Source organism: Centrocercus urophasianus, unplaced genomic scaffold, assembly GCF_019232065.1.
Source record: "Centrocercus urophasianus isolate 14NV4802_14NV808 unplaced genomic scaffold, USGS_Curo_1.0 seq_839, whole genome shotgun sequence".
Taxonomy (NCBI): Eukaryota; Metazoa; Chordata; class Aves; order Galliformes; family Phasianidae; genus Centrocercus; species Centrocercus urophasianus.
In genome coordinates, this window is record NW_024885465.1 from 1 (window position 1) to 15,974 (window position 15,974).

At 38.3% G+C, this 15,974-nt stretch overlaps 1 protein-coding gene across 1 annotated transcript; it reads right to left on the reverse strand.

Annotated features, from left to right (window-relative positions):
* Positions 1–641: 641 nt before the first annotated feature.
* On the reverse strand, positions 642–14,976 carry LOC122171170 (serine/threonine-protein kinase 24-like). Its single transcript, XM_042838575.1, has 3 exons — positions 14,585–14,976; positions 12,355–12,585; positions 642–2,727 (listed from the first exon to the last, which is right to left on the reverse strand). Exons 1-3 carry the CDS (start codon positions 14,630–14,632, stop codon positions 2,704–2,706), a joined length of 303 nt encoding a protein of 100 aa, XP_042694509.1. The 5' UTR covers positions 14,633–14,976; the 3' UTR covers positions 642–2,703.
* Between the last annotated feature and the right edge of the window lie 998 nt (positions 14,977–15,974).

Sequence of the window (15,974 nt, forward strand, 5' to 3'; positions counted from 1 at the left end):
CAAGGCTAGTGACGCATGGATTGCCTCCGACATCAAAGATAACCACTTAATACATTGTCATCCGCCTCCCCTTCTCTTCTCAGTGTCCTGTCAAAACTGACGGTCCATGTTACTTTTAGGGAAGTGTCTTCAATTACTGTCCAGTGTTCTCAAAAAGGTATAGAGGAAGTGAAATGCCAACACCTTAGCTTCTCAGCCACCTTTTAGCTTGTAGATTAATATCCCGCTTCTATGTTTTGAGCTATTAGAACAGCGAAAGAAGATTTTTATGTAGTACTGATGAAGATAACAATTCATCCAGAAAGTAGATGTAAAAATGTTATCATGCTGCTGCATTTAAACCAGTATACAATTAAAGAATACAGTTACAATTGTTCTTTCCGCTTAAATGAGTGATTGAATTTTACTAACAATTTGAATTTCTCCAAAGAGAAATAATATTGCTTTTGAATATCAGTTCCCTCCAGGAAACACTGACAAAGTAGTAACTAGATTTACCTTTGAAATTAATTTGTGTATTCCATCAATTCGAGAGGCTCCTAATAATATAACACTTCCCATTTATTGCTAGGGCCCTTTTTTTTAAAAAATAATGTACATCCTAAAAAACAGTCTAGCAGTTCTCAACCCCCCCTCTAAAAAACAAAATGAATTCTGTCACTGACACTAGAAGGATACTCAAATGGAAGAAATAAAAACTGCTTTTGTTTCCTTATGATATACTCCCAGGAGATAGCAACTCATCAGTAAAGGTAAAATACACTTGCGATCATCTTTAGTTTGTTCCACAGGAACAGAAGTAGCTTGCTAAGCTTTACATCAGCTTCATGTGCTGTTCTTATTGGGGATTATGTGGTAATATCTTGCAGAGATAAAAGGAAGTGGTAGAATAATTCCCCCCAAAAAAGATTTCCAGTTTTGTGAAAAACTCATTCATTTAATTTTATTATTTTTTAATTTGAAAACTCTTTTGCCTTTTTCAGTACCACATGAAGGGATATAGAAATAATGCATTGTGGAAAGACTACATATTATGAAATAAATCAAAATTGCTACAGTTGAATTGCACTGTACATTCGATATGTACATACAGAACCATAGCAGCTAATTACTGTCACAGAAATCTCAGCATTTGGAAAAGAAAAATAAGAAACAGCAATGAAAGAAAACAATAATAGCAACAAAAAAAAACAGCAATAATATTGTTCAACAAACAAAAATCAAGCTAATTTAACCTATCAGCATTAGCAGAACTTTTAAAAAATTTTAAGCCAGGAGGAGCTACAAGTTGATCATAACATGCATAGGTAAATCTGAACATAACTAACTTTGGAAGAAAGTGATATATTATTTTATATGATACCCTTAACATATTTAAGGTCTAATCTGCAGGAGCTTTACTTTCATACAGCAGAGCCTAATAAGAACACTAGCTAGATGGTGGTCATTCAAGTAGTTAGAAAGCTTTTGCCTAGGTTTTATAAAGTCAAACTAATAGCAAAAAAAAAAAAAAAAAAGCATTAAAATTAGCATAAAAGGAAAAATAAGGTGAAAGTTGTTACTCAGGGTATCTGCAATCACACAGGACTTAGGAGCAGATATACCTTATGTGGTCTGAGAGCACTCACTGCCAACTGAGTCCTCTCCAAATCTATACCCCTAGAAAAAAATCTGCTCAGCAAACATAATTAATATTTACTACTGGTCTACTTTCAAATATTCTCATAAGTGGAAAAAAAAAAAAGGCATGAAAATTCTTTCTTTCTTTTCAGATACGTTCTTCGTGGGTTTTACATAATGTTTACTGGAATAAGAACAAGAAAAAGAAGATCCATAGCTCAACTTTCCTATGAATGACCTGAAAGGAGGTTGGGGAGAACCAGAAATAACCCCTCAGAGGTCTGTTTTTATAAATAAGTAAATGTGGGATTATTGTTTTTTCATTTCTGTTTCCATGGCAAACAACTATCTGTTCTTAATTTATCTTTCTACTAACTAATTATTCTATAGGCATTTAGGAGATACAAACAGCAGTGCTGCATCTAGACAGCATCTCTGGCAGGAAAAAAAGATTCCTGAAGACATATTTCCCTCCAGCAGAATTAAATGCATTTCCTGGGACAACACTCTCTAAAAACCTAAACAAAGAATTGGGCAGAAATTAGCTTTAAAAATAATTAATAAAAAAAAAAAAGGGAACTTCAAAACTGTGAAGAGTTTTTTCCCCCTTGATCTTAAAGAAAAATGAATTGAGAAAAGCTCAAGTTTTAAGTCTCATCCAAAATATGAAAGACAAACCAAGGGATGGAGGGTAGCATATGTCTGAGCATCAGGAAGTGTAGCTAGCACCTTTCACTTCACACTAAGGGCACATTCTTAAGCAAAAGTACAAGCGTTACTGACAGAGATGCAAATCTCCATGAGGACTGCAACCAGCTGATAAGGCCTTACAGAGCTCTCAAAAGATTTTCATGAAGGAGTAAGAACAAAAACTTTTAGGAGATGGTAATGCTGCACTGAAGAATATTACCACACTGGGGTGCAGGACTGATGAGTGCATTTTGTCTGGGAGCATTTCTGAGGCGCTTACCTCCTCTGAAGTCTCTTGGCGTCAGGATGAATGCTAGCTGTCCTCGGGCTGCCATCCCTTTGAGGGGAGGGAGATACAGATGAGCCCAAAGGTTCTCTTCTAAACACAAGTCCTTATGCAAGCTGGCCAAAAGGTCCCTGCAATCAAAGAAATCATTGTGGTTTTGCATGTGGCGCATTTATGTCCTTTAATCAAGGTTTGTCAGCCATCTAACGTTCAACCACAAAGAAAAAAAATGGGGAAAAAAAAAAAAAAAAAAGCATCTGCCCGGTAGCCAATGCAGAACAGAGGCTAAGGAGAGACAAGCTGCTCATTCCAGTTTGGACATTGTGTACTCCATGAAAAACACAGGCAACGAGATTTTTCAGACTCAGCAGAACATCCTCGGCGTATATTATTATGCATGTACAGATGTATAAAAAAATATTTGTCTTTGGAATCATTTTCCAACACATTGAAGTTTCTGTCCTTTTCAGATCACAAGGAAAAACGTGTTTTCATTCCTAAATATGTGTACTAGTCAATGCATTCTACAACCTAAGATAGCAGTCACCTTCCAACCATTACCTCCTGCAACTACTTCAGCAGTATACAGTTACTCCTTAAACACATTCTTTTTGCCACATACTACTTGTAACAGAGCTTGCAGAGCCACTTGCTGGGAGGGGGAACAAAATAACAAAAACTCTAATGCAATAGTGCAAGTTCTGTCAGCACCAATCAAAGAATCATTCTGCAGAACATTCATCAGACTTGTGTTTGCATCCCAATGTGCTGGAGCCACAAGCCTCGTGTTTTCCTTAGCCTGAGTCATCCCTAACAGTGCCCATATTCTCAGGCCCTTTGGCACGTTTCCTGGACACACGCCCCTTCATCATAGAAAAGAACCCTTTCAGCTCATCTGTCAAAAGCCTAGACATGTCACATTAAGCACATGAGCTCCCAAAGCTCCAAGCTAATGGGCAACCTTGGTTTCTTAGAGTATGTTATAGCAAAAGCAGACACACACATTTCTTGTACTGGCTGCAAAACCAGCTCCTAGCTATTAACCACGAGAAACTTATACAGCAATTACATAGTACACACATTCCACGTTCTAAAGGAGTGGGTACTCTTTTATTTGGGATGCTAAGTGAACACGAGTCCATACTCTTCCATTTCCCATTGATTTAAGGCCAGTTTCTTTCTCTTCAAATAACAGGAGGGAAGACTTGAAAAAATTATGTCACTTAACCATAAGGTGAAGGTAAGCTTTTTTATCACCTAATGGAGGTGGCAGTTAGTGATTTCCCTCCTCCCTGTTCATCAGGTAAAAAATTACTTTATAACCATGTCTATCCAGTCCATGCTTCATGGGGAAGAATAAATTCCAACCTGCAGCAGATCTTTTCCAAGAAATCCCATCTAAAGAGACAGTCAAAGAATAACGAGTGAGCAACATATTTATACTGCAACCCCAACATTTCTTCCATTTACCAAGAATGCAAGAAACAAAAAGGTAATCCATAATCAAGGCTCTTTATGTAGTTGAATTTTACTAATAAGTGCATCAAATGGTTATTCATAAACTCTATGAAGTCACAAAATAAGAAATTGAAAGCCAAAGTAAATTAGCACTAGTTTACAGAAATCATTCTCCAGATGAACTATATTACAACAAAAGCAGAACTATCAAGTGAATTTGGCATCCAATTAACAGAGAAATTAGTACATTTTTTTCCACCCCACTTGCACCTGAGTATCTTAAACCTATTTCACTAGAACAGTTCATGTTAATTACACTCAGCTTTTATAAATTACTCCCTGTTCTAGACCAGAATCAAACTTCTAATATGTGAGGCACAGGAACTATTTCACCTCCACTGTCCAAAATACAACTGCTCTACTGCTTACATTCGTTCCTCTTTACCTCTACATCAAATTAAATTCAGAAGGAAAGGTATAACTCAAGTTTACTTCTCCTTTGCACAGATATCAATACACCCAGCCATTTAACCCTTTTTGCCATTTGTATACACAACTCCCACCTTTTGGCTTGTCTTTGGAAGGAGTGGGAGGAATTCACTTGGGAAAGTAGTTTCCCACGTGAACCAAGTCATTCTGCAGCCAACAGACCCAAGTACAGTGGCAGAATTCCTGAAAGCAGGATGGGGATGAGATGCTGTTGCTGCCTGAGATCTCATCGAAAACAGGTAGCAAGGAGTGAAACTGCCCAGGAATATTTCACAGCACATGGAAGCCAGGAATCAGAGCACCACAGAGGCAGCTTTCAAAGGCTTCACAACAAGAACATAGATACGTTACTTTCAAGAAACAGTATTTTTTACTGAGCTTTTTAAAACTGATTTAGAACAAGATCAGAATTGCATGACATAGTTTAGCATCTAAATGTTAGATAATTCTAAATATAATTAATCATAAACCTTCAGTTTTCCCAAGATAGATCAGTGATGCTTCCAATCTTGATATGTTAGTTCAGTAAGGATTATTTACCCATGAAAGAGAAACAATTCAGAACTGATTACACTGATTAATTTAATGCAGATTTCAGAAACTGGTAAGAATCCCTTGGACTTCTAAAGAGAAACAGTGGAACAAAAAGCTTCTGGATTTAGAATTACAGAATTAAAAGCAATATCTATGAATAAAGGCAGTGCAAATGAACGACTCCTTTCTCATTAAGGCGTACAGCAAAAGGCTACAGGCAAACACACAAGCAGTAAAGGGTACAGATAACAAAAGTTTAAGGTTGCAAATTTCATCTCTGAAATAAGGAGGGACCAAACTATTTTAAGAATGAGAACAGGGCATCACAGCAAAACCACATGAGACAGAGACAGACAGAGTTCACAAGTTCTTCTGTACACTTTCCCTTTGCTCTTATTTATTACCTTCATCGGCTGCATTAATGGAAGCTTTCTACTTTTCTTTACATTGGCAATCCAACTAGGCCTTAAAGCCCAGCCAATCACCTCAGAAATTCTTGCTGCCTCTTTCAGATTATCATGTTGGATGCCAGTTCCTCACTTAAAGCAGACAAATGAAGGCAGACACCTCTGCTAGGCTGCTGCTTCTTGGAGAGAACTGAGGGCTTATGAGGGGCTTCAGAAGAAAAGTAGGCACTTTTATAAGTAGTTCTTACACCTGTATAAGAACTGTCTTACTGAAGTCATGTCTTATTTTGTTCCTAACACTGCTCCAGTAAGAGAGAAGAAAGAATGCAGTCACAGCTGTAGGCATTTCTACAGGGTAGGACTGGCTTTGGTCAAACAACAGAGAAGGCACAGTCTCCTTAACCTCACAAAATGCAGTAATGACAGTGCTGCTGTGACTGTAACACAACAAATGAGAGATGTGGTTACAGCCCACTTTTAAAAAATACTCATTTGTGAGCCTAATCCCCAGCCAAAATTCAGAAAGAGTGCTTTGCAAAAGGCTCACAACACAAACAACAAAACATCAAAAAACTACCGACACATCCTAGAGCTGTGGACTCCACAGTCCTACATCTAAGGGGGAAACTCCCACACTGTTCTCTCACCCTGATGAGCAGGACGTCACCTGTCACAGGCTGCCTGCTCTCTGCAAGATCACAGTGCATCAAGTTCCTTATGTTTTGACTGTATTAGTTTCTGACCCACAGCACATATTTAAGGTCACACGAGTTCAAAGATGCTTATAAATATTGAAGAAAAACGGTTAAAGCTAAAAAGCCAAAGGATGGTGACCTAAAACATACTGAGCTCACATGCAAACACATTCAGAATTACATTCTCTAGATTGCTGTGGCAAGAATATCCAACATACCCACTATGATGTCCTTGAGTTGCCTAAAGCGGGAAAGCTTAGGTTTCTAAGTTCAGCAAGTACAGATATAAAAATAACTACAATGACATCAAATCTGCCTCATACGTATTTAAGCTATCTTCCTCTTTAAAAAAATGCATTATTACTAGATAGAATTAGCTTTGCTTGGCCAATCACCCATGACATCTCGTCCTATTCAGGTTGGATATTAGGAAAAAATTCTTCTCAGAAAGTGGTGATGCATTGGAAGAGGCTGCTCAGGGAGGTGATGGAGTCACTGCTCCTGGAGGTGTTCAAGAAAGGTGCAGATGTGGCAATGAGGGACATGGTTAGTGGGCACAGTGGTGATGGCTGGACTAGATGATCTTAGTGGTCTTTTACAACCTTAATGATTCTGCAGTTCTCTTTTGGCATAAGAGATCAGAAAGCGCTGAATGATTGGTACTTAAACAATGAAAAGCTTCCACCAAGTCACTTCCTAACCTTCCCTTAGATAAACAAAATCAAGACCAAATCTTTTCCTGGGATACCAACATTCCAAATTCAACCTGTTGGTGAAGCTCTTCACTGAATGCGTTCCAGTTTTCCAGCCACATCAAACTGACCATTGCTGTTTTAGGAACAGCCTCACTGATGCCATCTACGCCAAGGTCCAGCCAGTACATGATTTACTTTGGTTCAGCCACAGCCAGAGCACTACTTACAGAGCTCACATGACAGCCTAAAATCAACTACTTACTACTTTCAGAATTACTGTTTATCAAAAATAGATTTATTTCTAGAATTCATTTGCATGAGGGAGCTGAGCCCCATTAATCAGATTTCAAGGAAGCAGCATGTTTTGTTTCATGAGACTATATTGTCATTCATAATGTTTAACCATAAGCTCTCTTCTGTTCTCTTGCAGTATATATATGAACAACAGCTTGACTTAGAGCTACACATGTAGAAGTATATTCTAGACAAAGAAATAACTTGATACAGCTATAAATGCCACAACAAATACTATCAGCAGCTATCCTTAATGTCAGCTCTTTCTGTAGATTTTTATATACGTTTTTAAGCATTCTTTATTTTATAGAAAGGGGCAAAATTAAACAGAACTCTGGTTTTCATCAGGTCAAGAAGTTCAAACAGTTATGCTAAAAATAAATATCTGAGTAAAAACCCAAGAGCTTGGAAACGCTGTTGCTTGCTTTTTTTATTATTAATATATCTTATGGAACTAAAGAAAAAATAAGACAAAGTAATTCTCATATATTTCTCAACAATAATCCAAGACAAAAGAAATGCAAAATTATTACGAACTTACAATAAAGCAGTGATTTAAGTTACTAACAAAACTGAAGAAACCTTGTTAGTGAGGCATCTCCACCTTGGAATTAAAACAGATTCCAAACAGCATAGTCTAAAATTGGATAAGGGAAATAACTTTAGAATCAAATCTAAGCTATTGAAAAACTGGTAAAACAGAATAAAATGCAGAAGGCAGAGTTGCCAGGCTCCTAGACAGAGAAAGGTTTTGAATTAACAGCAGTACTCTTCAAAAAAGGTATAGTACAGCAAAACTCAGGGGAAACAGCAAACAATGTTAGAGAATATTATTTTCAAAAATCCGACAAAGAAACACAGAGAAACCACAAAGAACGAAGCCGATGCTGTTACCTGAAATCTAAAGAAGCAACAGTCTCAGAGGTTTCATAAATCAATTGTATCAGGATCTAAAAAGAGCTATACTTTTGTCCACGGGGCATTTAAATCAGATCACAGACAGAATCATAGAATCATAGAATGGCTTGGGTTGGAAGGGACCTCAAGGATCATCAAGTTCCAACTCCCCTGCCACAGGCAGGGTCCCAGATCAGACACTAGATCAGGCTACTCAGGGCCCCATCCAACCTGGCCTTGAACATCTCCAGGGACGGGGCATCCACAACCTCTCTTTGCACCCTGTGCCAGCACCTGACCACTTTCTCTGTAGAGAACTCCCTCCTGACATTCAAACTAAACCTTCCCTCCTTGAAATTAAAACCGCCTTGTCCTATAACTATCTGCCCATGTAAGAAGTTGATACTTTTTATAATCCTCTTTTAAATACTGGAAGGCTACAAGAAGAGACAAACCTCTCATTTGGAAGACATTAAGGAGTAGATATGGTTCCCATAAAAGAGAGAATGGAGCCACTGCCTATGAAGTCTATTTCATAAAAAACATTGATCCACATTTGAAACACACCACGGCAAAGGTGGAAGTCAGTCCCTTTAGATATACACATCCACATAAACCATGCTGTTGTGATCAGCTCAAAGAGCAACCACCCAGTTATTTACTACCTCTTGTGGCAGACAAAACCCTTCTGTCCTAACACAACGTGAACGTGAATATACCATATTTAAAATGAGGCCTTAGCAAGGAGTCCGTGCACTTCTCTTCTAAATAAAAATGTGGGGGTTTCTGACAAAGACATGTTCCTCACGTTAGCTTACACTCACAGTGAAAACCTAAATTAGAATCCTTCATTACTGTGATATTTCTGTTCCAACAAACTCAGCGATTACACAGTAAGAGAAAGAGGTCTCAGGCAAGTACAGCTGTTCTGTAGAAACCTCCTAAAACTTCAAGAAGAGCTCCCTTAGTACAGCTGCACGTCACGCAGCTTAAGTGAAGCAGGTGTGGGCTAACAGAGAAGGAAGATCAATACAGGAAAAATTACTCAAAGATCGATGATTCAGCTGAACCAAACAAATGCCTAAATATTTTGTCTAGCTATAGAATCTTTGAAAATATAATATATTTTCATGGCATTGTTCATTAACCACCCTTGGTGAAAATACAGAATGTCTCCGAAAATCTGTCAAACATTTTAAAGGATGTGAGAACAGATCTTCCACATTTCTGTGAGGTTTTTTTTGGAAAGGGACATGAAATAGTCTGCAGAGTCCCAGGTGGGACTGATCCAGCACACACGTGGCCAGTACTCATTATACTGCATGGGCTTTAGAGAATAATTAATGCAGTGCTGGACAATATGGCAACAAACCCTAAGATCTTACCATTTCCCTTTTTGATCCCTTCAAAGCATCTCATTCTGCAAGGAAGAAAAAAACAGTATCTTTCTCATAAGTAGTGCCAAAATGTGCAGTCGTGGAAAAAATAATGCCTCCTAATCACTCAAGACATGACATATCAATATACTGAACACTGTTGGTGATGGACATCATATTATCAGAAACAGAGAGTTAAAAGATGGTCAGACTCAGTTCCCTCAATACAGCAATCTTAACTTGCAAAGACAACAAAGATCTGCCACAAATACACCAAGATTCCCAGCCTAGATTACAAATCAATTAATTTAAACATTAATACTTTCCTTCTTAAGTATTATCTATATTAATACAACACATCATTACTATCCAATAATAGATCTCTTTAATAAGCTAATACAATTGCATAACGTTTCCTCTGAAAGATTCTATCACATCAACATCTAATTACCACATGCTAATTTTTAAACAGCATAAAGGAGTTTTTTGGTTTGAAGAACCGTAAGTTCGGTAGTACAAAGTGTTCTGCAAGTTGATATAAATTCACAAGGAACTGAAATAATGAATTAGCATTATTAGATGTACAAGATTGTAGATATGTACAAGAAAGATACGCTTTCTTCTAGAAGTAGCTGAATCTTAATGCAGTCGGTATCAGTGCAGTATTCTGGAAAACTGATACATCTAGATGGAAAAATCAGATTGCTGCACTGAACCGAAGGGACACTGAAGGCACAGGTATTTTCAGGTCCTCCTCACCAAAAATAAGCACAAGCATTACTCATAAAACTTCCTTCCAGCCAACACCCATCACACTACCATGCCCCTCTATACTCTCCTCCCTCCTTCACTTTGCAAAAACAACAGAAGCCCCACTGTTTTCACTATATGTTGACATTTACTCAAGTCAAAAATCAAACACCAGACTCTCAGCCATACCACTTCTATACTTTGTAAAAACTATCTAGTAGCATTTCTTTTTTAGTTTTTCATTTCTAGTAGCTTTTATTTTTCTTGCATTCTATGCCACTTATCCTTTAACATTTTGCTTTGTCTCCTACAAAAGATCTGAAGTAGGGAGACTAGTCCCACTTCTGCCTTTCCTACAAGACATATTTTACTACAAAACCAAGGCTGAGAAATTTCAGAAGAAGGTATAAAAGGGCAAATTTATCCAATTTACTGTACTGAATTGTGTGCCTCCTGATGCGTACCTGTTTTGGCTGAGATAGAGTTAATTTTCTTCAAAGCAGCTTGCATGGTGCTGTTTTGGATATATGACGAAAATAGTGTTGAACACACACCAATGTTTCAATTGATGCTCAGCATAGCTTATGCAGTGCCAAAGTCTTTTCTGCTTCTTGTGCTGCCCTTGCAGGCAGGCTGGGGGTACACAAGGAGCTGGGAGGGTACAGCTCATCTCAACTGGCCAAAGGGATATTCTGCACCACACAACACCACCCTGATCAACAGTAAGAGCTAGAGTAAAGAAGGAGGAAGGGGAGGATGCTCAGGATGACTGTCCTACAAAGAGACCATTATGAGTGATTAGCCCTGCTCCCTTGGAAATGGCTTGACATTTGCCCCTCAGTGGAAATCAGAAAATGAGTTTTTTTGCTTGTGCACATGGCTTTTGCTTTACCTGTCAAGCTGTTCTTATCTCAGCCCACAAGATGTAAACAACACTTTTCCTTTCTGATTCTCTTCCCTGCCCTACTGGTGGGAAGTTAGCGACGCATGGAACCCAGATGCTTACTGAGGTTAAACCACAACATGATGGGTCTGAGATTTAAAGGATACATAATTTAAGTACGGTACTGGTGACGGAGTATTAGGTTAGAAACCATTTACAGTGCCTTCAGTGATAAGCTGTCCAAGCAAACTGGTTCAAAGCACAAAAGGAAAGGACTCCCGGTCTGCCCTTCAGTTACACATCTCCTGCATTCAGATAAAAACCAGGGATAAGAAGAGCTTTGCCTTCCAGAACCTTCATATTTTTGCTTATGAGGTAGAATGTTTCCACAAAAACAGAGACTGAAGGTTAGTTTAGAAGTATTTTCTGCCTACTCATAACTCCAAACCCTTTCAAGTGCACGACCTCTCACCCAGCTCATCATCTAATTGCCAGAAAATAAAGAGCTACCCATAATAAGGGACAAAGAGATAAAGTAGTACAAAAAAACTTCCCAATACTTTCCATGCCTGCTAGAGGTAATAAGCCATTCTATCCAGCCAATTAAATAAACAAACAAACAAATTTATATCTGGCACACTTAAAACTGAAACCTGAAATCTAAATTTCTCATGGGGATTTCAGAGGAGGGAAGGGAAACAGATCCAAAGAGCAACTAATGGAACACCCTTCCATTAGCTTCACTTACAGCTAATGCACTGTTGGCTAATGCTTGTAGATTAACTTTTTTAAAAATCTATTTTAAAATAATTCTGATCAAGTCTAGGTTCAATCTCTTTAGAAAATCAACATACACTTTGTTACTAATCAAACCTTGACAAAAATTTGCAAAACAGCTGATACTGCATCACTTTTAATGTTCTGACAATAAAAATGCAGATTTAGGTTTAGTTTTCTGAAAGCAACCAACAGTTAACGTTACATTCTGCTAACATTTGGAGAATCTACTTCTGTTATTTAGAAAGAGCTTAACAAATTAATGTGATTTAAATTAATTCCTTTTGTGCAGAGACAGCAAGACACATTTTTTCCCATTAACTTCTGCCACACGTCACAAAAATACAGCAACACATTCTTGCTTTAGAACTGAAAGAGTAAAAATAGATTTTTCTTCAGCTGAGGTCTGACTGAAACTTTGCCCTTGAAGATAAGCACGACTGGATAACTTGGGAAAGAATTACTGGTAAAAATCAAACGACCATCAACTGTGAGCATCTTACCTTTAAATAGGATCCATAATATTTAGTTACATAGGGACTGTCACACTGACTCAGCACTGTGATTTCCTGTTGGATGTCTTCTATTTCATCTTCTGCTTCTTCTAGGTCAATGATTTTTATAGCAACCACTTTCTGAGTCCGATTGTCAATTCCTTTAAAAACTTCACCAAAAGAGCCCTTACCAATTTTCTCCAGTTTTGTAAACAGTTCTTCTGGATCTGCCTTCAGAGTCTGTTAAAAATAAGAGAAAAGTTACTCAGTATTTGTAACATTAAAATGAAATCTGGCATTTTCAAAGGCTGCACACCCTTCAAATTGTACAGAGTCCTATTTATCCAGCCACCCTTTTTCTATCTCTGTAATTAATGTGCTCTTAGCACCTACCCAACGTGCACATATTGCAACATTTACACTTTGCTGTACATAAAGTACAAATTTATCACAGTCCCTGGAACCAGGATTTCTCCTATCCAGCATGAGAAAACACTATTGCCTCAATTCATTTTTCTTGGCCAATAAATTGCACCTAGGCACTGAGAATGAAACACCCCCACAAAGATCTGGTTTCTATTAAAATTAACATGGATCAAATATAAAAGTAATGTGGATTTTTTTTTCTGTTCCTTGCTCTTTAAGTTGCTTCTTTCCCAGAATGCTGTCTTACTCCTCTGAATTTTTCACATACCTCATCCTATACGGATTTTGTTCCCACTCTTCAGTGCACTGACTATTACTTCTTATTGCTTCATGTGGCAAGCAATTCTCTTTAACTACGTTCTACTAAAGACCACCTGTGCAAACTGCCACGCTTCCTTCATACTCCTGCTCCCAAGTTCTTCCTGGAACAGGATTTTTTTTTGCTCTTCTCCCAGTTGGATGAGGTCATTCACTCCTTGAAACAAAAGCTGCCTTGATTTGAACAGTCAAGTGAAAACTGATTGCACACCTAAACATGTCACCTTAAAAAAGAATGCAAGATCTTCATGAACTATTTTGCTACAGTTGTTTTTTCTTCACTACCAAGTATTCAGCTCACTACTGCTGCTCTTCACACTTGCACTGTGCAGACGCTGAGCTCCAGCATGCGCCTTTTTCATCTGACAACAAGGAGTCTTTACAGCTAATCAAAATACATATTACAACTAATTGGAAAAGTTATAGCTAGAGGGAATAGGCATGATAGGAAGAAACACAGAACGGCATTACTTAGACCCTTAAGAAATAAATCAAACACCTGAAAAGACGTGTTAATGTTCTTAAAAGGATGAGGTTATATCAACTGAAGTGAAAATACATTGTTGGTATATAAAAAGATTCATATAAGAAAAAAGATCAGTAATTGCAGAAGAATAATGGGGCAGTAAAAGTTTCTAAGTTACCACAGACAAGCACTGAGACAACATATCCTCTTCAGCAATTGAAAAGCACCTCCCACCTATACTTAACTTCTACTTCTACTGGTATCTCAAAGGTTGCAGAATTGATCCTTGCAGCCCCAAGAAGGGGATCACCAAGACGGTGTGTTAGTTCATGTAAAGCTATAAATCACACATGTTTAACATCTGAATAAGTTCTTTTGAGGACCAGAGAGCTGTGACTGTTTGAGTTCAGAGATAAAGCAGGGAGTGTGTTTGTGGAGCAGCCTGAATTCTATTTCTAGTTGTCAAAAAATATTACTATACTACGACGTCTAATACTTTAAAGTAAGCTACAAGACATCATGGTTGAAGATGATTCCAGGAACAGATGGCCAGTGAGATCCCTCCCACAAAAGACACTTATCAATGCATGCTGTGAGACCTCAGCGGCCCCAAGAAGTTCCCCCAAGCATCTTTGTGACCTACCAAAGTCAGCTTCAGGAAACAGACAGAAGGACATGGGCTTTTGTGACCCAACAGAGCTATATACCCAACTCGCTTCCACCGAAACGAGCTTGAATTTCAACGTAATGAGAACTACATACTACTATATCCTACATACATAACATGCTCATCTATCTCCCACCAGGAAACCAAACCGGAGCACTTCACCATTTCCAGCATGTGTAATTACCACTAGCTCCAGTGACAACCTACCAGCACTTCCAACTCCAAAAAAATCACAAAACTAAAGCACTAAACCAATTTGTACTGAAGTGGTTCTCCTCACGTGCCACAGAATGCTCCCTTACCATTATTCAGAACAGACACGTCTCTGAATAAATCATTTATACAAAAATCCCAGTACTTGCATCAAATACTTCCTCTTTTGGAAAACAATTCTTGCTCTGTCTTTTCATCCATACTGTTCAGACTTGAGTTGACATGGATTCGGGGATCTCTGCACGCTCAGTTCATCTATACAACCCAAGTGCCTGGAGGAAAGATTTATTATTAAAAACCCTTTTCCTTCCCAAATCAGAACTGTTGTAAACACATATCTTAATTTTAAAACTTAAAACTTACCACTCCTGAACTCTGTTCTGAGCCATGGGAGGCAGCAGCTGTTCAAAGAAATCTCTCTATCCCCTCTCTGAGAAGGTCCAAATTTTCTTCCCAGGAGATCAAGTGCTTAAAGGCAGAGCTGTAATCTACTGGCAGTTTGTCTGCATGGAAAACTACCCGTTGGTCTCTCTTTAATAGTCTGCTCTATTTCAGAAATGGACAGATCAGGCCTCCAGATACATAACGAGCTGCTTGAATTTGCAATTACACGAGTGGCCAATTCCCATTCATTTCCCTAAGATAACATCTGGGAAGGATTCTCACCAATTTTTGTTTTGTTTCTGCAAGACTTCCAAATAGCCAAAATATACAAATAGCTTTACAAATAGTCTCTCCATATGACTGAATAGAGAAAAATGCCTTCCATAGATTCAGTCACTTCTTTTTGCTGACTCTGCTCCAGAAGTTTCTGCATTGCATTTTTCTACTAATGTTATAATGCAAAATGAAGGGAACCAATCTAAGAACCTCAACACAACTGAGCAGACTGAATATTGTGAGAAACCACAGAACACAACTGCAGCATCTGCTCCAAAAGGATAAAGTTAGTCGTCTTGTTTGGCAAGGAGCTAAGCGCTCTGCCACTACATTTCTTTCAAAGTAGGCCACAGGATCCATCCTGCAGCAGAACAAAAAGAAAAAAAAAGGAACACTTACATCTAATGATTACAGAAAATCCGATGCCCATATGTTAGTTAGGGCAGTGTGTTAGATGGCTTCTCACACTCCTAAGCATCAATCACAGGCATCTTTCTCTTGGATTGCTCAAAGTCCTTCATAAGCAGAGTCATCATTCTCCCAATGACAAGTAACTTCTCTGTGCTCTGTCCCACGCTGCTTTCATTACTCCTGACCTTAATCAGCCAGAGCAGTATACTGCCCTTAAAATGAACTCTTCTCAATACTCCGCTCAGTCATCAGTGTTGCCCACTTCTACAGAAAGAAAAGACAGTACAGAATATTCCAAGATCGTATTTGTTCAACTTGGCCTCATGCCTCACACCCAGCTGTGCCCAACCTGTTGGAAAGGTTCTTTATAATAATTCACACTTACTGTACCGAGCACTTCACATTATTTTGTTCAGCAATTCAAATCCTCAAGGTCACAGAGTTCTTCAGCAATGGCCTAACCCTCTT

Bases quoted from the DNA above. Each gene is read 5' to 3' on its own strand.
- LOC122171170 (XM_042838575.1), bottom strand. From the start codon at position 14,632: ATGAAAAGACAGAGCAAGAATTGTTTTCCAAAAGAGGAAGTATTTGAT. The intron at 12,586-14,584 runs GCAAGTACTGGG...TATTTTTAACAG, and splicing joins CAAAAGAGGAAGTATTTGAT to ACTCTGAAGGCAGATCCAGA. The intron at 2,728-12,354 runs GTAAGATGCTCA...CTTTGATTGCAG, and splicing joins ATTATGGATCCTATTTAAAG to GGACCTTTTGGCCAGCTTGC.